Here is a 22,607-nt window from a genome sequence, read left to right on the forward strand (position 1 = left end):
ACTCCTACTGAATACCAATCTATTCTGGACTGAGCCAACGCAGAGCTCGGCAAGAGACTCGTGACTGGCATGTTTATAGCTCGGTAGTGCGTTTAGCTCCACGAGTCGGTGGGCAGGCTTGAGGCGATGCTTCTGCATTCTATGACGTCAATGGTCGACATATTCTGAGGTTGAGCGTTTTCTGGGCCTGGTGTCAATAAAAGCTTTTCTTTGACTAAACAGGAAGTTTTCAGCTCCGAAACTTACAGGATATTCTTATATCACAATGAAGTTTTATATATCAAAGGCTCAAAGGAAAGCTGATTTCTCAATTCATGACCCCTTTAAGAAAACTGTAAAAAATATATATATATATAAATATATATATATAATATATATATATATATATATATATATATATATATATATATATATATATATAGCGATTGATGATAATGGTATCATACCATGATATGGTATCATAGCCCTAATGTAGATCTAGTCTGAATTTGGTTAATATTTTACTGATAGTAATTAAAGGAAGTTGCAACGAAGAGAAAAGCAGAAGCTGGTCAGTCTAAAACTGTAACTTCACAGTGGTGTAATATTGTGGATCACATCCTTTCTGTGCCGTTTGTTTTTGTTTGAGGCGTGTACATTTCCATGTTTGCAGTCAGTGGTGTGTTTTTACGTCTCAGCTGTCTGTGCAGAGGTTCGGGCAGTGTTTCAGCAGAAAGCTGCTGTCATTAGTTGAAGCGTCTCATCAGCACAAACACTGAACCTGTCACGCTGCTTGCAGCTCAGAAGCGTAAAGAGCTGAGCTCGCCACTTCACCATGCTAACGGTGGGAGATCTGATGAAGACTGAGATGTGGCATCATCTGTTAGATTTTCTCCCTCAAGATGTCTTCATTGCCTCCCTAAATGACCTTCATTATTGAATATTTCATTTTGAAAATGTGTATAATGCTTTTTATACTGTCCTCATTTAATCAGTCTTAAAATCCCTGTAAAGTCAAAACTAAATATGTGTTCTGAGTTCCTCACACCACAGATAAATGTGTTATTAACCACCCAGCCAAATTTGAATCATAAAAAAATCCGGCTAGCACATAAAATAGCTTTTCAAAAACTTGAAAAAATGAGCAGCATTCTCTGCTCTCAAATGCTGGGGGTGTGTCCGCTGTCGGCGTCGAAACCACGCCCACTCGCGGGAAAGCTGCCATAGCACACAAGACAACACTCACGTACTGATCACGACGCACCAGATGTCGGCGGGACGGGAGGATGAAGGCCTGGGCGGGGGATAGTCGATTCTGCAACGGATTATCAATGAATCCCAGTTGTCTCCGGTGAAAGTTTGTAAAACTATCCGGTGTAAAGTCACTTTAGAGGCAGGTGTCGGTGGTGATCCTCAGCTCTCCATCAAGGCAGCTGTTCACAAAATTAATCCACCTCTTCTTGATCATCGTTTTTGTTTTGTAAGTTGTAGGCTGTAATAACTAGCAGTACTGACAGTAACTCGCGATCGAGCGGGCAAACTGATGCGAATGTGCTCTAGTTATGATCGTGTTAGGGGAGGAGCCAGGCTCGGTGGCTCCAATGCGTCATCGAGCCACCGTTTTGGCCCCGCCCAGAAAATCCTGAACACAGCAACGGTGAAAAACTGTTTAGCAGTCTAACTTTTGAATTCAGTACTACATAGTTCAGTCTTTGTAATGTGTTTTAGCAATACATTTCTAACATTTATAATGTGATTTATAATGTGTTTAGAAACAAATCTCAGAATTGCCTTTACAGGGACTTTAACCTGCTAAGTTCCCACTCCCAGCCCATCAAATTAAGAACAGGAAAGGGTTGGTCAAGAGGGCAAAATTGACAAGCACCAAGGCTCAATATGTCTCAACTAATTTTTTATTTTAATATTAATATACGTTTAGATTGTATTATAATGTAATTGTGCTGACAGCAAACTCAATTGCAACACACACCCACACATATCTTGTCATGGAAGAGCAATTGGGAGATGTGTAAGATGTATGTTAGAGAAAGACATAAGAGTGTGTGTAAAAATGCACACACACAATAACAACTGAATTTTAAGTGTACATGGGACACATTTCTTCAAAAGATAAATGTACTGTATAAATAAAAATGTTAATTTTCTTATTGTGTATTACATTGACTTTTTCCAGTACTTACCTTTTTCCATTGAACTAACAGTTTAGAGAATATTAAGACCGTATTGAAAAACTGTAATAATTTATAATAATGCATCAATATTATTATTAATAATAATAATAATAGCACATTCATGTATTAAACAATCTAAAACAACAATATCAATGTTTGTTTTTATTACATTTAACTTAATATTTTATAATTTACTGTTTGTAATGCAGTCTATTATGATTATTATTAATCATACAAATGAATGTACTTAAGTGTTATATGAATATTTATGGTTTTGTGTAGGATTAGATTGGGTGGTTGGAGAATGCTGTATTGACCATTTGTCAGCATGGGACCTAATTGGTCAGTTTTATCATTTTGTTTTTGAACATTTTTCAATCCTGTATAACAAATTCTTATTTGTAATTTTTTTAGGACATACCCTATAAAGGACGTCCCACTAGAGTCAGAAGCACTGGCAGATTGGCTATATCAGCGATTTGTGGAAAAGGAGGAACTTCTGGCTCACTTCTACAAGACAGGTAGTTTGATAAGATCGAATTTCATTTCCTCAGATCTATAAGGTGTAAATATTCAACCAGAACCAAACTTGCTGACAAGTTCTTTGTCTTTTTCATCTCGCAGGAGCTTTCCCTCAACTGGATGGCCAAAAAGAAATGCTCTCCCGAGATATGACCCTTGACAACTTTTGGCTGTTGTTCGTCCAAATGTTTGCCTTCGCCTCAGGCTACATGTGGTACAGCATTCTACATCACATCTACTGCTGGTTCTTCTGACCGCTCTGAGGAGACCGTAACGCGCAGGTCGGAGGAGGGAACGCCAGAGACAAAGAGCCCCGATTGCCATTCTCCTCTGCCGGATGGTTGAATGTACCCCGCAGGACGACTCAAGTTGCTGTATCCGATCGCGGTCCCCATCCTTACTTTGGACAGACACATCCACCCAATCCCAGCGGCCCATGCAGACATGCGTTTATCCTTTTAGAGTTGCGTAGAACCAGTTCAACATGTTTACACATGTGCGCTCACATGCAGAGAAAAGATTATGCACATCTAAATGTTTACTCATGCACATGTGGACACACCTCTTTTTTTTTTTTTTGTCAATTTTTTTTTTTACTTACAATCAAAATTAGGCTCAGGAATAAGCCAGAGATAGATCTGTCACGTCCTCTCATTTCTCTCATGTCCTGCCACTTGAGCTTTCCCCCCCTTTTTATCGTGAACTCCCAAACAGGACGACTGAATTTTTTTTCAGAGACTGCTGTCCTCTTTGGAAGAGCCTCCTCTGGCCTTCATTGCACTATGAATCCTCGTCGCCCCCTTCCGTGCCCCCCAACGGAATTCTTCCTCGTGGCTGTTTCGTCTCATGTTGACTGGATGCTGTTTTCTATGTGTATTGTCAGTATTGAGAGACGGTGGAACGATTGTGATGTTTACACTGACTGAAGGGGGATTCGGTCTTGAAAACATGTCGAAGACGAACCTGGTTCTTGTTTTAAAACAAGGAGACTGCATCCTCTGGGAGACTTAACACAATCGACGCCATACAGACACATCCAAGTGCGCCACATGACTGCCACATGACCGATTCGATAGGACTAATACCCCTCCCCTCCAAAGTTTTACAAATATTAAGCCATATGCTTATCTTAGGGTCAAACGGGGGGCTGACATTCTACTGACTGAACTGTTGTGTTTGTTCATTGTCCTAAAAAAAAAGATTTTAATTTGTTGATTTTTTTTTTGAGTCAACTGGTCTCATTTCTGTAAATGTGACAGCATAACCTGCCTGTGTGATTGTGTGCGACTGCCCATTTCTTTTTTTCTATTTTTTAGATGCACATAATGCCTGGTAGCTTCATGTTATATCAGCGTGTTGGCAAATATCTGTTTAATAGTTGAGATTTTACTTTCTTTTTCCTCATTCTGTGGTTATTCTTGTACAGAAAGGAGTCCGAGTTGTAACATCCAAGTCGCTTTCTGCGTTTTTACTTCTGAAATATCATGAATGTTTGAGAAAGAAGGAGAAAAGGCAGTAAGGAGCTTCTGTCCCGGCAGGTGCTTACATTGCTCTCAGTATCTGAGCGTCACCTCGTCTGCCATTTGCTGTCTTCTGCGGCGATCGTGTGGGCGCATCTCTGTTCATCAAAAGAAACCGTCTTAACTGCTGCCACACAGAAGGGATCACAGGCGTAGATTCAGTTTTGTGCTGAGGCACAAAAGATTTTAGACTAGCTTTAGACTATCTTGAGGAGAATGTAAGCATTTTCCTCGAGCTTGAGACAAAATTGCATTTTTCATGTGTGAAATTGGATCCGTTTGTGTGTCGAAGGGGATGAATGCCATGCTTGAGTCCGTCTACGTGTCAATGGAATATGGGCGAGGTCCAGCAATAATGTACTCAAAAATAAATGCCCATGTTGTGGCGCTCTAAAGAAACGATGCTTAGATGTACAAATTAGACATTTGTAGATGAAAACATTGCACCGTAACTGTCATTTCCCCCCTTAACCGAAGCCATGTCATCTGTGAAAGTGAACTTTGTTTCTATAGCTTGCCAGGTCGAAATGTGAATGACGCCAGAAGACTAAAGCCAAGTTAGATGCGGACTGCATTCAGAGCAGGCTACGTCACAGTGAACTTCACCGCGAGGATCCCAGAGACTGGGTTCCTTGTTTTGTTCCCGCTGTCTGTCAGATGGAGACGTAACATTGTTTTCCTAAGTATGGTTTTATGTTTTTTTTATGTTTTTTTTTTAAGAACAGTGTGAGGTATATCTATATATTAGCGATTTAACCAAATTACAATAGAATGGTCCATAATTTTCATTTTGTACTCCTGTTTTTCTCTTCCTAGCTACCCAGCCATTTTACAACACACAAACTAATTGTGCTGGAATAAAAAAATCATGCGCAGCAGTGACCCACGGACTCTTCTCTGAGTGTTATTGATCTGAAGCATTCAGCAGAGTCGCATCTCTCAATCTGTTCTGACCAGGCTTTTAGGCCCTGTTTACACCTGGTATTGAGATGCGTCTTGGTAGATTGGATCACAAGTAGACGAGGGAAACACGTTCCTGTTTACACCTGGTGTTTTAATCCGTGTCTTTTGTCCACTTTCAACCACTTTTGTCCTGATGTCTTCGAGGGGAGGGTCTATGGGTGGGTAAATGTATGGGCTTTTTCAGATCTTTGAATCTAACGTGTGAAATAAGCTCACGCAATTTACATATTAATGCACAAAAATGGATACTGGTTGGTGCTTTCAATGAATAGGGTACAAAATCATACATAGATTTCAGAAAAAAAAATTCTACCTCGGGAGGTAAAATTAAATGTGCCATTTAATTTTTTTAATTAGGTTTGCAAGTTTTTACAACCTTGTTACCATAAGAAAAGTCTGAAAATACAACACTTTTTTTCTAGCAATACGCATTAAATAAGCAAAAATGAATATTTTTATACTAGTTAAATATTAGGCTTTAAAAGGAAAAAAGAAACCCACTCAATTCTGCATTGTGCAGAATTAAAAAAAATTAAATAACTGAATACAATTCAATAGACTCCGTGTCAACTATATTGTTGATATGTTTGTTGAACTAGCTTAATGTGTTAATGCTAGATAATACATCACATCTAACATTTCTCTCAGCACAGCAGATTGGATTTGTGCTCTTTATTGCTACAGTGATTGAACCGATTTGTACCCTATTCACAGAAAGTGCAAAATCTGGCTGTTCTATTGAACATAAAGTGCAATGTACACGGGCAACTGAGTCATTTGTTATACCTAATTTGATCTAATTAATGATCCATGTTTTACTGTGAATGATTCATCTGTGCATGTTATTGTGAAGATTCACATTGACTTTAAGGCCCTGTTTACACCTGGTATTAAGATGCGCTTTGGTTGATCGGATCACAAGTGGGCGACGCTAAATACAGATGTAAACAGGGTGTAAAACGTTTTGAACTTATCCACTTTCAACCACTTCCAGAGGTATTTGAAAACGCATGTGGCCGAATTGCTTTCTCAGTGTAGACGCTCATGGTCAAATGCATTCGAACAGCCACAAAAGACCACCTAATGCGTAAACATTACGGGAAGTGTGCTAGCCAGACGGGATTTAAACTTTGTCGGCTGAAGACCTAAGTTTAGTTTGAAGACGAAAAATGTACCAAGATTCTCTCACCATTCCTGATTTCGTGCTCGGTGTGGTCTAGCGGCCGTCAGAGCAGAAACGAAAGCTGCTAAAATGGTCACTTACTGTATGTTCAGTGCAACTACATCTAATTATTATACATGTCTTTTTGGTAAATCTTAATTGTGAACTAGGTTTATGGAGGTTGACTAAAGCTGAAGACTTGAATATGTAAAAATATAAAACTTGCTGCAAACTTTACACAAAGGTATTAACAATTGATGAATGAAAGTAAAAGACTAATGGTGATAGATCTTCCACTACTTAAAGGGTAAAGTTTATTCTGTGCTTTCATCCCTGCTGGAAATTTTCTTGATGAAATAATGGTAATTTACACCAGAGCTGTATACATTCCGTACATTTGAAATGTGTCACTGTCCACCAATACTGAAAACCTGACTATCTACTGGGATTTGAGATCCCTGCCTTTTTGTTTCCACAACACCAATAACCAGTCAGATCCGGTCTTTTCGTCTGCTGTACCTTTTAGTTATTGGATGATTATATTAATGTCTGATTAAATAGTTTATAACCAGCTGAACATATAACATGAGAAATTAGTAAGGACATTATAGTTAATTTCTGAAGTCAAGGATAAAGTTGGAAGGGTCAAGGCGTGGAGCAAACATGGATATTTCCAGATGTCATGCTGTCCTTTCACTGAAATGGCCTGTACAATAAGATTTGAAGCACACATATGCACATAACCCCTTACCTGTGACCCGTAATTGATTTTAATAATGGATCTGTTCAAATTAAATTAAGTTGTCATCTCGCTGTCTATATAGCCTACCCGACACACCCTGTGAAGACTTTGGGCTGAAACTGGGCTTCACTGTTGCCAACAAATTTTCAGGGGAAGTTGCTAAAGGCAGATCGAGTTGTTGCTAAAAGTTGCTAAATGACGTTGTGACGTCATTGCGTAATCGCAAGGCAAAACTATGCCATTATGTAACGCGTAGATATTATTTGATATGCTAATTTAGATTTGTTTGTAAAATAAATTAAAGCAATGTGTTAGTTAATATGTACGGATCGAGCCCCACACATGACGTGCAAGAAGAAAAAAAAAGTAAATTGTGCGCAAAATTTACAAATTTGTTCCTTCGATTTGCTAAACCGTCCACACAATTTACTAATTTGTTCCCTCGATTTATAAATCGTGTGCACGATTTAGCCTACTAGTTTTTTCCTGCATGTCATATGCAGGGCTCCATAAATATGCTACCTAAATGATCTTCCGGTTTTTACAGCGATTTCCACAGCGATTTTAAGGAATTATGAATGAACCGCTTGGCCTATTGAGCTAGCTTGTACATGTGTTGTTTGGATTAGAGTCACTTTCCAGAAGTTGCTAAAAGTAGCCAAATAAATTTAAAAAAATGCTAAATTTGTTGCTAGGTGCTTTAGAAAAAAAAAGTTGCTAAGGTAGTCTGAAAAGTTGCTAAATCTAGCAACAAAATTGCTAAATTGGCAACACTGCTGGGCTTTATCATGTGAACTTTGGTCCTGCTGCCACACCCAGACCCGACCAACGCGATAAACACACTGCTGCCACCCAGCGGACGAACGTTCAATGTGCAGGTTCAGTCAGTACCGGTTGAGTCTACTACTGGAGCGTACTCAGGAGTAGCCTATTTTTATTCATATCAAGCTAATAATATTCTAATCGTACGCGTCAAAAGACACACTCCAAGAAATATGTCCAATAAATAAAAAAGTTGGAAGAAATTCTAACGGCCATTTTCAAAAAAAGTCTTGCTTTTGTAAATCATACTTGTGACAAAAGTAAAATAAATTAAAAGTCATTATTCTGACAAAAAGTCGAAGTTGACATTAAATTGAGAAAAAGTTTATAATAGTTTACCTTTTTTCATAATTTCAACTTTTTCATCTCATTATGACTGCCACCATAATTTTGACTTTCAATTTCGATTTTTTTTTATCTCATGACAAATTTCGATTTTATTGGTATGCACAATTTCAATTTTGACTTTTTATCCCATAATTATGACTTGTTATTTCGTCTTTATTGCATAACTATGAAGTATGTCATAATTTCTACTTTTTATCTCAATAATAACTTATGTCATGCTGCATCCTTCGGATGATGTGAATTTGGACACAGTAAACATGTAATGATTAAGATGTACCAAAGTATGCGTTTTTGTTTGTGTTTTTGTCTTATTTGGAGTATATGGGATTCTACACCACGGTTGCGTGGTCTATTTTTTTACAGTCTATCTATGGTCTACCCTCGTTATAAGCCGCCCTGTGCCTTTAAGAAATATATTCCCGCTGTTCCCGGGCGTTCTCGCGGTTCTTCAGCACTTGGCAACGTGCAAGCTGTGTCCTTATACGGACCAATAAGATCACCGCTACTAATCAAGTCCAGCCAATCGGGATCCAGAGTTTGTGCGCACGTTTGAAAATCATCTTGAGTGTTTATCGTCTGTCTGTTTCTCAAAACAAACAAGAAACTATAACGTTTTTAAAACTAGAACATAGTCAGAATTATACAAGACGACACCAGCAGTGAGTGAATTACGGTAAGTGAACGGTTTGAATGAATCCTGCGGTGTGTGTTAGTACATTTGATTTTGCACACAAATAATCGAGCTCTGCTGTATTTGTCTTTAGTTTGGACCTGCTGCAGCTGTTGTGTGCGTGATGCCATCGAAAACTGAAGACTATGAGGTGATGATAACCATAGGATGTGGATCGTATGGGAAATGCCAGAAAGTCAAGAGGAAATCAGATGGAAAGGTGAATAAAATACAGATTTAAACATATAGCGTGAGCAGTATGGTATTTTGGTAGTGTGCTTTTAAGACACGTGCGTAATTTAGGAACCTAAATCAAAATCGGAAAAATCAATTAACTTAGCCCCCCAAAAAGTATTTGGATATTTAAGCAACTTATAAATATATGAATGCTCTCATAGCAAAATATCAGTTCATATTAGTTCGACGTGTAAAAATCAATCAAATAGCAATTAAATTAATAATTTTAAGTAAAGCTTGTGGTACAGTGAATTGTAGGAGTGTCACAATATATTGCTTTTAATTAGTGCTGTCAAATCTAACAAGTTATATATATATATATATATATATATATATATATATATATATATATATATATATATATATATATACACTACCAGTTTGGATACACCTACTAATTTATTGGTCTTTCTTTTTCTGACTATTTCTATGTTGTAGAACAAAACTGAAAACTCAAAGCTATGAAATAACACATGCTGGGATATGTAGATGTTTTGTTGTTAAAGCTACACACTGTGTAACTTTTTTAGTTTATTCTTAGCTAAAAACACTTAGTTCTTTCAAAAATATGTGTGCTCATTAATGTATATTTACTTCTTTCAAGTAATAAAGTATTCTCGTAAGTTTCTAATATGCCATTGAAAATACATACGGGTGAGGGGTTCAAATGCGGGTCGCCATGTTTCCCCTCCATCTTGAAAGTACATTAGCCAAAGAGGAACATACCCTTAAATTCAAGCTTCGCCTTTCGCGTTTTAACACTCGATGGCACCGTGTCGAATGTGGACGAGGTCGAACTGGAAGCCATGTTAATCTTGGACTAAATCGGCCACCGTAGGAGTTAAAACGAAATCGGAATTGAGAGGAACAGAAACTAATATTCACTGGATGGTCATATACCGTTTCACCGCTAGATGGGAGAAAATATCTCACAGTGTAGCTTTAAACAAAAATTAAACAAAGCAAGACATTTTATATTTTGGCCTCTCCAAAGCAGCCAATATCTGAGGTGATGACTGAAATTCACAATCTTGGCATTCTCTCAGCCACCTTCGACACTAAAAGTGGTTTTCCAACAGCCCTGAAGGAGGAGTTCCTATACACGTTGACCACTTGTTGGCTGCTTTCATTCACTCAAGTTAATTGAGAAGCATTCCAGGTGATTCCAGGCTTTCATGAAGCTGGTTATGATGTCAGTAGTGTGAAAAGCAGTCATAGTGAATGCAGGGAGGCTATTTTGAAGAATTGAATCCATGAAACATGTCTAGCTTTTAGTCTTAAAAGTACCCTTCCAAAGTACCTTCATGACTGCTTTCTACACTATTGGCATCATAGCCAGCTTTATGAGGTGGTCATCTGGAATGTTTCTCTATTAGCATGAATGAAAAACAGCCAACGAGTGCTCAACATGTATAGCCTGGATGCCAGCCGAACTTAGCCCCGCCCACAACACTTTTACTCGGGCAGTTCGGTCTGGACTTGCTCAATAGAGAAGTAATTATGCCCGAACAGAAGCTGTTCGGACCAATGAAATTGTCAGGGCGGGCTTTAGACGATGATGGACAGATGATAAACAGTAACGTAATCATCTACGTCATCAAAGGTGCTTGGGTTGAATTTGTTATAATCCTAAATGGAGAACTTGTTCGTATATGCATTCACCTTTACTATTTCTCTCAGAAATGATGATCGTGTTGGTAAGTACTCTGTGTATCCTTAAATTCTTTTTTTACAACACCGGCAAAGTTCGTTTACACTCATCTTTTTCTTCTAACGTTAGGCTACTTATTCCAGCGTGCGTGCAGACAGGGTTGCCAAGTTTTTACAAGAAAACCGCCCAATTGCTAACGTTCCTCAAAACTAGCCAAAAACAAGCCCAATATCTTTCCAGGGGGGTTCTCCGGGGTAAAAAGGCATTTGGGGGGTAAAATATGTGTTATTTTGGAAGGGCTGCCTGCTAAAATTCGCATTCCTGGGTCTGTATATCACATAATTGGGGTCGCTTCAACCCGTGGACTTGGCAACACAGTGCAGTTGAGTTCTGTTGACATTTGACAACTGACGTTATGCGTCGCTCCGTTGCTCTGATTGGTTGTAGGTCTATCCAATTGAGTTCTTTCCTGGTTCGGTTGAAACACACCCCATAATCACAGCCCAACGGAACAGTATCAGACTCATATTCTGACTAGAATTGAGTATGACGACGTCAGGCTACAACATGTAATGGTACTGTTGGAAAACCATTGTCTAACTTAAAGGGTTAGTTCACCCAAAAATGAAAATTCTGTCATTAATTACTCACCCTTATGTCGTTCGACACCCGTAAGACCTCCGTTCATATTCGGAACACAAATGAAGATATTTTAGTTGAAAGCTGATGGCTCAGAAAGGCTTCAGACAGGCCTCCATTGGCATTCAGTACATTGACACTTCCAAGACCCATAAAAGGCACTTAAAACGTCGTTACAAAGTCTATCTCACCACAGTGGCTCTACAATAATCTTACAATGCGACGACAATAGTTTTTGTGCGCAAAAAAAAATCAAAATATCACCTTTTTCCAACTTGTTCTCGACTTCCGTGTATGCCTCCACGACGCATGCGCGAGAATATGACGCAGATCCGGCGTTCGGACATATGATCCAGAAGCGATTTGTTTACGAGCAGAGGAAGACGCGCGTGTCTAAGCTGTTGGATTCTACATTGATCGTGCTTTAGGTCTCGGCGTAGTGCTCAAAATGGGGCTTAAGTGTGTATTTCATGGATTCCCGAACACCGGCGCTACGTCATATTCTCGCGCATGCGTCGTGGAGGCATACACGGAAGTCGAGAACAAGTTGGAAAAAGGTGTTATTTTGATTTTTTTTTTGCGCACAAAAACTATTGTCGTCGCATTGTAAGATTATTGTAGAGCCACTGTGGTGAGAGAGACTTTGTAACGACGTTTTAAGTGCCTTTTATGGGTCTTGGAAGTGTCAATGTACTGAATGCCAATGGAGGCCTGTCTGAAGCCTTTCTGAGCCATCAGCTTTCAACTAAAATATCTTCATTTGTGTTCCGAATATGAACGGAGGTCTTACGGGTGTCCAACGACATGAGGGTGAGTAATTAATGACAGAATTTTCATTTTTGGGTGAACTAACCCTTTAAGTTGGTTGAGAGAATGCCAAGAGTGTGAAATGCTGTCATCACTGCAGAACTTGGGTAAAATCTAAAATATTTTGCTTTGTTTACATTTTTTGTTTACTACAAAAAAAGCTTGATTATTCGTGCCAATGTGCCAAATGTACTCAACACCGCAGGATTCATTCAAACCGTTCACTGTAATTTACTCACTGCTCCCAAAGACAAAGCTCAGCACTATGGGTGATCAGGCTTTCTGTTCTGCCGCTCCTTGGATTTGGAATGCCCTCCCGACCATCTGAGGGCACCTCAAACTATTGAGACTTTTAAAAAAGGACTTTAAAAAAATATTTTTAGGAGAACTTATGACTTTTAACTATTAAATCTATTAGTATTTTACCGTCCTTAAATTATCTTAACTGAAGCACTTTGAGATATGTTCCAAATGTAAAGTGCAATACAAATAAAATCTATTGTTATTACTACTGCTGGTGTTGTCTTGTATATTTCTGACTATATTTTAGTTTTAAAAACTTTATAGTTTACCCGCGTGTGTTAGTTCATAGTTTTCCGTTTTGTTCTACAATGTAGAAATGGCCAGAATTTTTTTTTTAAATAAATTCGATAAATCTCAGGTGTGTGTGTGTATTTTGGTTGTTGATGTGACAAAGCATTTTCTTTCCTTAAAAAGTGGTGTTATACAAAAATTTGACCACTTTTTGACCACTACCCATTTATTTATACACACACACACAAGTGTATTTATTTACACACACATATTTTAATATATATATTTTACAAACTTTAATGTTAATGCGATTTAATTACAATGAATCGATTTGACTACTCATGCAACCATATTTATTATGTATAGTTCACCCTAAGTTTATACAGATTTAATTTAGCAGCAAATATTGTAAACCTAGAAGGTCATACATTTGAGCTTTTATGTTTATTAATTATTATTAATAAATAAAATATATTATTTGATAATGTATGTTTATTATTTAAGTAAATGTAGTCAGGGACAGAATACAAGCGTATGTCACTAACATAATTGCACAATCAAATATTTATATGCTGATGTCAGGCCCAATTCTGGATGTAATGCCAAATTTAGTATTTTAATTATCAATACTTTTTGTGTGCTGCTTATCATATGCCTTCGTAGTAATTATAATAATTAAAAACCGCTTGCCATTTTAATTCTATTTAGTTTAATGTATCGTAGGAGTATTGTTTTGTGAGATTTTGTATTGTGTATCAAACCAAATTGTGACGTGGGTACTTATTTTAAGTCTTTTTATTTAAGTTAATATAATTTATTTATTTTTAGTGGTCACAAAGGGATTAATGTTCTAAATAGTATGAGTGTGTGTAGTATAAATATATTCCAGAGCCACTACGTTTGCCGTGTTGTCATTATCATGTGACCTACCGGCGTCCGTTGCATCACTGTGTACTGTGAATTCAGGCATGCTTCTTTTGTCACATACTATTTTTCTCCTACTATATAAGTAGGGAAGTATGCGATTTCAGATGCTAGCCCCAGCTGGTTAATTTATACCATGTTACCTGATCTCATTAGGTTCTAGTTTGGAAGGTGCTGGACTATGGCACCATGGCCGAGGCAGAGAAACAGATGCTGGTGTCAGAGGTCAATTTGCTCCGTGAGCTCAAGCACCCAAATATTGTCCGATACTACGACAGAATTATAGACCGGACGAACACAACGTTATATATAGTGATGGAGTACTGTGAGGGTGGAGATCTCGCCAGCCTTATCAACAGATGCATCAAAGACAGGTAAAATGAAGCTACTCTTAAGCTGTGTAACCAAGCTGTTACAGCAATGTTTTTTATTTTTTTTATTTCACACTTTCTTTACAGACGATACCTGGAAGAAGAATTCATCCTGCGTGTGATGGCACAGTTGTTCCTGGCGTTAAAAGAGTGCCATAGTCGAAGTAACGGCAGCAGTACAGTTCTGCACCGTGACCTGAAACCTGCAAACATCTTCCTGGATGTCAAACAGAATGTAAAGCTTGGCGATTTTGGTTTAGCTCGGATACTGAACCATGATACAAGCTTTGCTAAAACATTCGTTGGAACTCCATATTACATGTCGCCAGTAAGTGTTCTTTAATCTCAAGGAATTTTCTTGTATGAGTGGATTTTTCTGTGGTACATGTATTAAGATAAGTATTTAAGTGTGTAAGAGAGAAAATATAATGAAAGTCATAGTATTTATTTAGTGCTTACAAATTGTTTCAAAGCAGCCTCACTGTAATATCGGGGAAATGACAGAATCATTGATGCTAACTTCAAATGAGAAATTCAAATTCTGTTGTAAAGTGGCTTATTTAGTTCAAGTTGGTTCAGTATAAATGTAACTGGAATAATTTCCAGTTTAAAAATAAGAAAAAAAAGATAAAAATCACTGGGATGTGAGATTTATAATGAGGGAAAAATGGGGTTCGGGAGACACTTAAAGCGATAGTTCACCCAGCACTGAAAATTAATTAAATCACCCTAATGTTGTTCCAAAAATTTACATTACACAGAAATTGCTATTAAAGGTGCAGTGTGTAGTATTTATGAGGATCTATTGACAGAAATGCAATATAATATGCACAACTGTTTTCAGTGGTCTACAAAGACCTTACATAATGTACTGTTATGTTTTTATTGCCTTAAAATGAGCCATTTCTATCTACATACACGGCGGGTCCCCTTACAGTGAAATTGCCATTTTGCGCCGTCATGTTTCTACAGTAGCCCTAAACGGACAAACTTCTCTACAGAGCGCTAGTCACTCTCTGCTCTCTCCGACGGCGACATTTTTGTCCTGTGTCTGCCCCCGTAGCTTCTCTATGCGCTTCGAAAAGGGAGGGGGGATTGCAATTCACAACCTCACTGCTAGATCATGCTGCTAAAATGTATACACTGCACCTTGTTGGGGTAACAGCTTAGGACCCAGGACCAGTAGTGAAAAATGAAGACCAGGAGTCAGATTAATTAAAGAAAATTTTACTGAAGAATAGTTTGCAGTTTCATCAGCAGAAGCCAGCTCAAGAGGAGTTCGTAGGCCGCACTCCCTCTAACAGTCTCCCCGCCTCCGTCTAACGTACATACAATTTTCTGAACAGTTATACTGTTTTCAAGGTCTAGACACGTCATTACTGCCATGTGGAATGATTCTGATTGGTTCTAACAACATGCAACGTAAGCAACTTTCCACACGTAGACAGATAGGAGCATATATCTCTAAAAATGCGTAGACTTGATGTCGCCCAGGCCCAGATTAATCTCCAGTGACCTCGGAGGTCACAGAAAAGCGTCTAAAGGTCTGGCATCGCCTGCAGGAAGGCCCATATCCAATACTGAATCTGCACAAATCATACAACGCACACACACAATACTCCAGAGAATACCAGTTTTCATCAAGGTCGGGACATCTTAACTAACTATCAACAAAGTCCTTCTTCAAAACATGCTGATACTAACTCTACTTCAGAAGTGACTTTATTCTATTCTATAAAGAAAGAAGATATATCAAAGAGGTACATTTTTCCCTGAGTCCCCAAAGAATCCCACAGATGTTACAGGGATGACCCCGGGGGGGGGGGGTCACCTCAGGAAGACATATAGTTAACACATGCTGATCTCGTTTGACTCCCTGGAGTGTTATTACTACACCAAGGGCATCTGCCTGCCAGCACGTCTTGACACAGACATCAGAGCAGCACCTCAACAATAGGAATTCAAAAGCACAGCAAAAACACTTCAATCATCAAAATCACTCATTGAATACAGAGAGGATTAAATATAAATAGGTTATATGTGACTTGATTTAGTAAATGTAGGAAATGGTTATAAATTGATTATCATTCATTCTTATTTTAATATTGAACATAAAATCATTCTTGAAGGATATGTGTCTGATGAAGAGACAAGTGATGTTTGGCTTGACCCTTGACCCTTCAACCTTTAAATTTATAAATAATTAATTACAAAAAAATGGCAAGTAGCACTTTGAATTAAATGTGAAATTTCTAAGTAGAAAGTATATGTGCCAATAATCTTTATTTCTACTTTGAAAAATCAGTTTTTACAGTGTATGACTTTCTTCTGCGGAACATAGAAGATATTTTGAAGAATGTTGGTAATTGACTTTCATTGTAGAGAAGGGAACTTATCTCACAATATCTTTTAAGTTCTTCTGAAGAAAGTCATAAAGGTGAGTAAATGATGACCGTTTTCAATTTTGGATGAACTATCCCTTTAAGTGCATATTTACAGACAGAGTTTATTATACATGCTACCAATGGCATGTTGTGCTTTTGGAACCAACCCTCCATAAGAACACTCTTGAGAAACTGGATTGAGTCCCACTTTTCCAAACAAGTTCTTCTAAAGTTTCTGTTGGTGAATGTTCATGTCTTGGCAATGCATGCAAATGTAATTATTTGTTCCAATGTTTCATCATAATATTTCTTTGTCAAAACTTTGCTTTTCCTGTTGTATTCATATTTTCCTCTTCCATTCACAGGAACAAATTAATCGCATGTCCTATAACGAAAAATCAGATATATGGTCATTAGGATGTTTACTCTATGAACTATGTGCTTTATCGTAAGTATACATGTTATTGTCCCTCTCTCGTATTTTTACTGATTACACTGCACTCCAATACCTTCAAACTGATTGTGTGGTTATATGCAATTGTGAATCTTGAAACCTTTTGTCATGTTCTTTCTTTATTGAAGTCCCCCATTTACAGCATACAACCAAACAGAACTGGCCGGAAAAATCAGAGAAGGGAAGTTTAGAAGAATCCCATACCGATACTCAGAGGATCTGAACACGCTCCTTTCAAAAATGCTGAACTTAAAGGTAAACTCATTTTTGTCAGGAAGACCATGAGATTTTCTCAATGAAACTTGTCAGATCAAGTCAGTGAATTTGGATTCCAGGGATTATTGTTAACTACCGAAAAGTTGCTGAAATGTGATTGGCTGAAAGAAGTCTTATTTGCAACTATTGGTCAGTTGGGTGACTGGGTAATAACAAAGACTTTATATATGGGAAGACTGTGCACTCTAAGCCCTGCCTTCTAAATGAAAGCGGCAATCGCTGATTAGTGAAGTCATTAGGCGTATTCGACATCGGCTGCGGCTGGATGCAACCGTTCGCGAGAGTAGCCGCATGCAGGCGGGGAGGAGCTGCAAACGGAGACGTGAAGTCGGACACTTTCTGCTTCCCATAGTGACGCTCACGCTGTGTTTGCATACTTTATCATGGCTGATGTGAAATAAATGAAATATTTGTCAATACACAGATGTTTCAGATACATTTTTATTCAATTCTTTATGTACTGCTTAACACAGCGTCTGTTTGTACAAGAATAACGTTTACACTATCAATGAAGTGGGATCTACGTTTTTATCAGTTTTATTTTTATAAACTTGAAAATATAATACATTGCGAGTACATGAAAAGAGGTTTTAGCATTATTAAAAAAACTGATTTGTGAGCATTTAGTGAAACTGAGGGTGTCTGAATGAACACGAAACACGTGATTGCTGTCATGCGGTGAATCGGGTCAATCGTGGAACAGCTGTGTCGTCATCAGAGCTTGTGCAGTCACTCTGTAGAAGCTACGCAAAATGCACCAGCCGGCTGCTCTGGAATCGCTCTCGTGGCACTTTGTTGACACGCGTCACAGTCACGTGCCGTCGGCGCTGCCTCAAGTCGGACAAAAATTCTAACCGGCATGCACTGCTTCAAGTCAGCCGCCGATTAGTTTGCGCATCGCTGCATCAAGTCGAACAAGCAGCCACTGTGCAGACACATTGTCACTGCAGCTGCAGTTAAAGGCTCCGTGTGCTATAGAAACAGGCAGTGTTCTGAGACGCGTGCTCAGGACTGCGCATGTGCACAAGCTTTGTCCAGGCTGAAAAATGTTTTGTCATGATTTGAGCATTTAGAAACAATGTATGAGACAGTTGTTATTTCATTTGTGATATCAAATATGAAATTTAATTGTAAGCTTGTCAAACAGTTTTGGAGAATGTGAAGTTTACCCATTCAAAGCGATAGGAGTTGCACTTGCATGCCACGAGAGGCGTTTCAAAGATGGCCGCCGAGTGAAATGACTGTCTTAAAGGGACTTTGGTAATGGTAATAATAATGTAAGATTTGAATTGAACACTGAATAGCAATGAGTTTAAAGGTGCAGTAAGCGATTTCTGAGAAACCTGTTGATATTTGAAATCAGCACCCAAACACAAACACCCCTCCCTTTATTGCCTCGCCCCCAAAATAAAAAACATGCTTGGCAACACAGGCAACCACTAACATCTAGCGCATCAGACAGCTCAGGCAAGTATGGATGAATTAGCTGTGATTCAACAGCACTTCTTGGTTCTGTGAACCACAGCACAATGTTGCTCGCGTATGGAGAAGAAACAATGCAGCCTCAGCATCTGTTTTTAGGCCTTTCTGCTTGGGTCTATCCAGCGCTGGAAAGCTTTTCTAATATCAACGCTGGTCCTAAAGCTCTTGTCTGGTTATAATCCTTCTTTTTCAATTTACTGTATATTCCTTTGACCTTTTCCTCTTTGGTAATATCTCAGCCATTTCTCTTTCTAAAGTCGTTCTACAAATGTCCCGCTTGCTCGCTTCCTGCCCCATAATGAGCGTATATGCCTCTATTGCTGATTGGCTACAAGATCCACTTTGGTTTTTTTCTACTATTATGCAGCCGGCACAAACACTTTTTTTTTTTTTTCAACACACACACACACACACACACACACACACACACACACAACAGACATCTAGCAAATATTCACAAAAATGTTTTGGGGGGGTGTTGATTTAAATCTTCAGAAATTGTTTAATGCCCCTTTTAAAAGCTGTTCTCACAGGGTTTCTACAATCCACTGTGCTTCTTTCTAATTGTTTTTCTATGTAAAAATTTGCTATTTCGCTCGCATCAAGTTAAAAGACATTCAACTCATGCCTCTTGACCATGTTTTTTTTTTTTTTTTTTTTCACGGCATCTCTCGTTTTCATACCATAAAAATGCATTGTGTGAATGGCCTTGTATTATTGTTAGAATTTAAAAATATCAACTATATTTTTCCATTTATATTGCCCTGTATGCTGCACATTCCGAGTATCTCTTCTCTTTTGCTAGGATTATCTGAGGCCCTCTGTGGAGTCCATTCTGCAGAACGGTTTGATCTCAGGCTATGTAGCCCAGGAGCAAAGGAGGCTTCAGGAGAAGCAGCGCCGCAGATCAGTGGACGTAGAGCAGCCCAAACATCCAGAGCCGTCGCTTCAGGCAGAGCTGCGGCTTAAGGAGCAGTTTCTACGTGAGCGTGAGCAGGCCCTCAAAGAGCGAGAACAGAGACTAGAGCGTGAGTCCACTCTGTATTTCTTTTGGCCTCTTTACACCTGGAACTAACATCTTTCTCTGGTAATCCAATCACAGTTGGTCAGGTGTAAATAGGCTTTGTAGTTAAATTATGGTCATTGGTAGGGCGTTTCCAATGCGAAACCCAAACAAAGTGTTTTCAAATTCAAAGTGTTTTGAATTACTTTGTTAAAGGGATAGTTCTCTTAAAAATGGAAATTGTCATTTATTTACTCTTATCCAAACCCACAAGACTCTTGTTAATCTCCAAAACAAAAATTAAGATATTTGTGGCAAAAATGGTAAAACAAGCTCAACCGTAATAGTGCAAGAACAAACATCATAAGTGCAAACACATTTAAATTTACTGTATTTGATGTGCTCTATGTATGTGCGTTGATCAATGTTTATATGAGAATAAAAGCTTAAATTAAATCTATTCATCATATGAAGGGGTGTCAAACTCAGTTTCTGGAGGGTTCAGCTCCGTCCCCAATCAAACACTTGTACCAGCTAATCACGGGCTGCGTTTACACTTCGCATTAACATGTGATCACCGTGATCCGATTAAGCAGATCGGATCATCAGCCAATCAGGACACCGCTTGTTTACATTTGTTCACATCAAGTGGCCTCTATCTGGATAACTGATCGGAATGAGGTCTGTAATAGGACTTTATCACGGATGTGTTTGAAAGCCAGAACCTTCAAATCGCCTATAGTGTAAAACAACTTTCGCTTAACCCTCTATCAATGTTCATGTGCAAACGATCACAAATATGGTTATCTACCAATTTAAGTTTCCTAACATTAATCTTGTATGATGGAACATTAAATGCACAATTAAAATAAAAGACAACGCACTGGTATCTAACGCGCACTATTTGAAATATTGATGTTTATTGTCAAGTTCAGATTAGTTTCATTTCTTGTCAACTGCATTCCTCCATTATTTTTGATAGAGAGTGTGTGGAGGGATTTATATCACTGTAGATATGATGGCTAGATTGCGTTTACATTACACTGTGTGTGTGTGTGTGTGTGTGTGTGTGTGTGTGTGTGTGTGTGTGTGTGTGTGTGTGTGTGTGTGTGTGTGTGTGTGTGTGTGTGTGTGTGTGTGTGTGTGTGTGTGTGTGTGTGTGTGTGTGTGTGTGTGTGTGTGTGTGTGTGTGTGTGTGTGTGTGTGTGTGTGTGTGTGTGTGTGTGTGTGTGTGTGTGTGTGTGTGTGTGTGTGTGTGTGTGTGTGTGTGTGTGTGTGTGTGTGTGTGTGTGTGTGTGTGTGTGTGTGTGTGTGTGTGTGTGTGTGTGTGTGTGTGTGTGTGTGTGTGTGTGTGTGTGTGTGTGTGTGTGTGTGTGTGTGTGTGTGTGTGTGTGTGTGTGTGTGTGTGTGTGTGTGTGTGTGTGTGTGTGTGGGGTAGTTTGACACATCTTATATAGGGATTGTCTCTCTTCAGAAGACTTTGATTAATCCGCTGGATTCATGTGGATTTCTTTTACAATCTTTATTTACTTTTTTTTAAGCATCAAGGTTTTGGTTACATGTATGTTCAAAGCAGGGATAAAAATCTATCAGGTTTCTTTAAAAATATCTTTATTTACGCCTAGACGTTTCAAATGAAAGTCTTGAGGGTTTGGAACGACATGAGGGTGAGTAACTGATGAATTTTCACTTTAGGTGAGCTAACTCTTTAAATAACACTACCGGGCGAGACATTTCATTCAGTGAGCTTTTGGTGTGCAGGGATCCCGCGGGGTCTTAAAAAGTCTTTAATATGACTTGGTGAAACCTGCAGAAACCCCGGTGTGTCTGACCTTTCACTTTATTGCAGAAAGGGAACAGGAGCTGTGTGTCCGAGAACAACAATCAAATGAAAAGATGGCCAGGTAAATATACTGCTGCCTTTGCTGAACTGGTCATGTGAATGCATTAAAAAAATTAGCAGCTAACATTAGTAGTGGACTGCACCACACAACTAGCTATAGCCATTGAACACTTGTTCACGTATGGTATCATTTATTGCTGATATTATGTATTTGTAATTTCATCTCTAACAGAGCGGAGAGCTTGTTGAAGGCCTATAATTTGATCCGCCAGCAGAGGGCGCTGTCTCTACTCAGTGCCAGTGACACAGGTAGAAGACCATTTTGTGTAAAAGCATTTTAACAGCATGCTATGTAGTAAAGTGACCATTTGTTGTTTTTCTTCAATGCTTTGTTAATGCTTTTTTTGTTTAATTATTAAATTGCATTTGAATGAATAGGAATGAGCTGTACACAATACATATTGTTGCATTTTATGTAATGTAGTTACAGCCTTGAAATAAAATTTTCAACAGAGAATGAAGAGAACGTCTCACCGGGAAAGAAGAGGGTTCACTTTGCAGGAGACGGCAAGGAGAACGGCAGATCTGAGAGCAGGCTGATCGCTAAACCTAATGAACATTGTCTTGTAAAGCGACCCCAATGGGCAAACGTGCGCATCCAGGCTCTTGGTGAAGAGGGGAAAATGTACCCGACAAAACCCAGAGAAATGCAGGGCATCCGCTAGCCATGAACGACAATTTACTACTGAAAGTGATTCATTTGTGTGGTCAATCAAGTCAAGAGTGTTTTTTAACATTTTAAATGTGGATATTTGGAAATAAGATTTCTGCTTTTATTTATTTTCTGCAGCATTTGTACAGTACAGTGGACAACACTTCATTTAATGGGCATAACACTGGATTTTTTTATTTTTTTTATTATTATGTGTTGTATTAGCATTTTATAGATGTGGAGCTGGTGTTTTTATTTGGATTTACTGTTTCTTTAGAATAAAGAAGTGAAAATATTAACAGTTTTGTTTTTATTCTTAAAACCTGAAACTTTGTTTTGGTTTCCATAATGGTGGAATACATTCTGATAC

At 38.5% G+C, this 22,607-nt stretch overlaps 2 protein-coding genes across 2 annotated transcripts in view; both read left to right on the forward strand.

Moving 5' to 3' along the window:
- Nucleotides 1-5,102, forward strand: part of lpgat1 (lysophosphatidylglycerol acyltransferase 1) — a 52,806-nt gene extending 47,704 nt beyond the window's left edge. Inside the window, exons 7-8 of the mRNA XM_079830457.1 lie at nucleotides 2,586-2,692; nucleotides 2,796-5,102. Coding sequence (XP_079686583.1) covers nucleotides 2,586-2,692; nucleotides 2,796-2,947 — 259 coding nt within the window. The 3' untranslated portion in view covers nucleotides 2,948-5,102. The remainder of the gene's footprint in view (nucleotides 1-2,585; nucleotides 2,693-2,795) is intronic.
- A 3,687-nt stretch (nucleotides 5,103-8,789) lies between these two features.
- nek2 (NIMA-related kinase 2) lies at nucleotides 8,790-22,534 on the forward strand. Its single transcript, XM_079831040.1, has 10 exons — nucleotides 8,790-8,923; nucleotides 9,015-9,140; nucleotides 13,869-14,086; nucleotides 14,171-14,411; nucleotides 16,833-16,915; nucleotides 17,050-17,176; nucleotides 19,485-19,707; nucleotides 21,532-21,586; nucleotides 21,758-21,834; nucleotides 22,039-22,534. The coding sequence occupies exons 2-10, from the start codon at nucleotides 9,045-9,047 to the stop codon at nucleotides 22,248-22,250; spliced, it is 1,332 nt and encodes a 443-aa protein (XP_079687166.1). The 5' UTR covers nucleotides 8,790-8,923; nucleotides 9,015-9,044; the 3' UTR covers nucleotides 22,251-22,534.
- Nucleotides 22,535-22,607: the final 73 nt, after the last annotated feature.

The sequence above is a fragment of the Gobio gobio genome (genome assembly GCF_949357685.1).
Source record: "Gobio gobio genome assembly, chromosome: 12".
NCBI classification, from domain to species: Eukaryota; Metazoa; Chordata; class Actinopteri; order Cypriniformes; family Gobionidae; genus Gobio; species Gobio gobio.

Coding starts and splice junctions, on each gene's coding strand:
- nek2 (XM_079831040.1), top strand. CDS start 9,045: ATGCCATCGAAAACTGAAGACTATGAGGTGATGATAACCATAGGATGT. Junction 14,412..16,832: donor CTCCATATTACATGTCGCCA/GTAAGTGTTCTT, acceptor TTCCATTCACAG/GAACAAATTAATCGCATGTC. Junction 21,835..22,038: donor ACTCAGTGCCAGTGACACAG/GTAGAAGACCAT, acceptor AATTTTCAACAG/AGAATGAAGAGAACGTCTCA.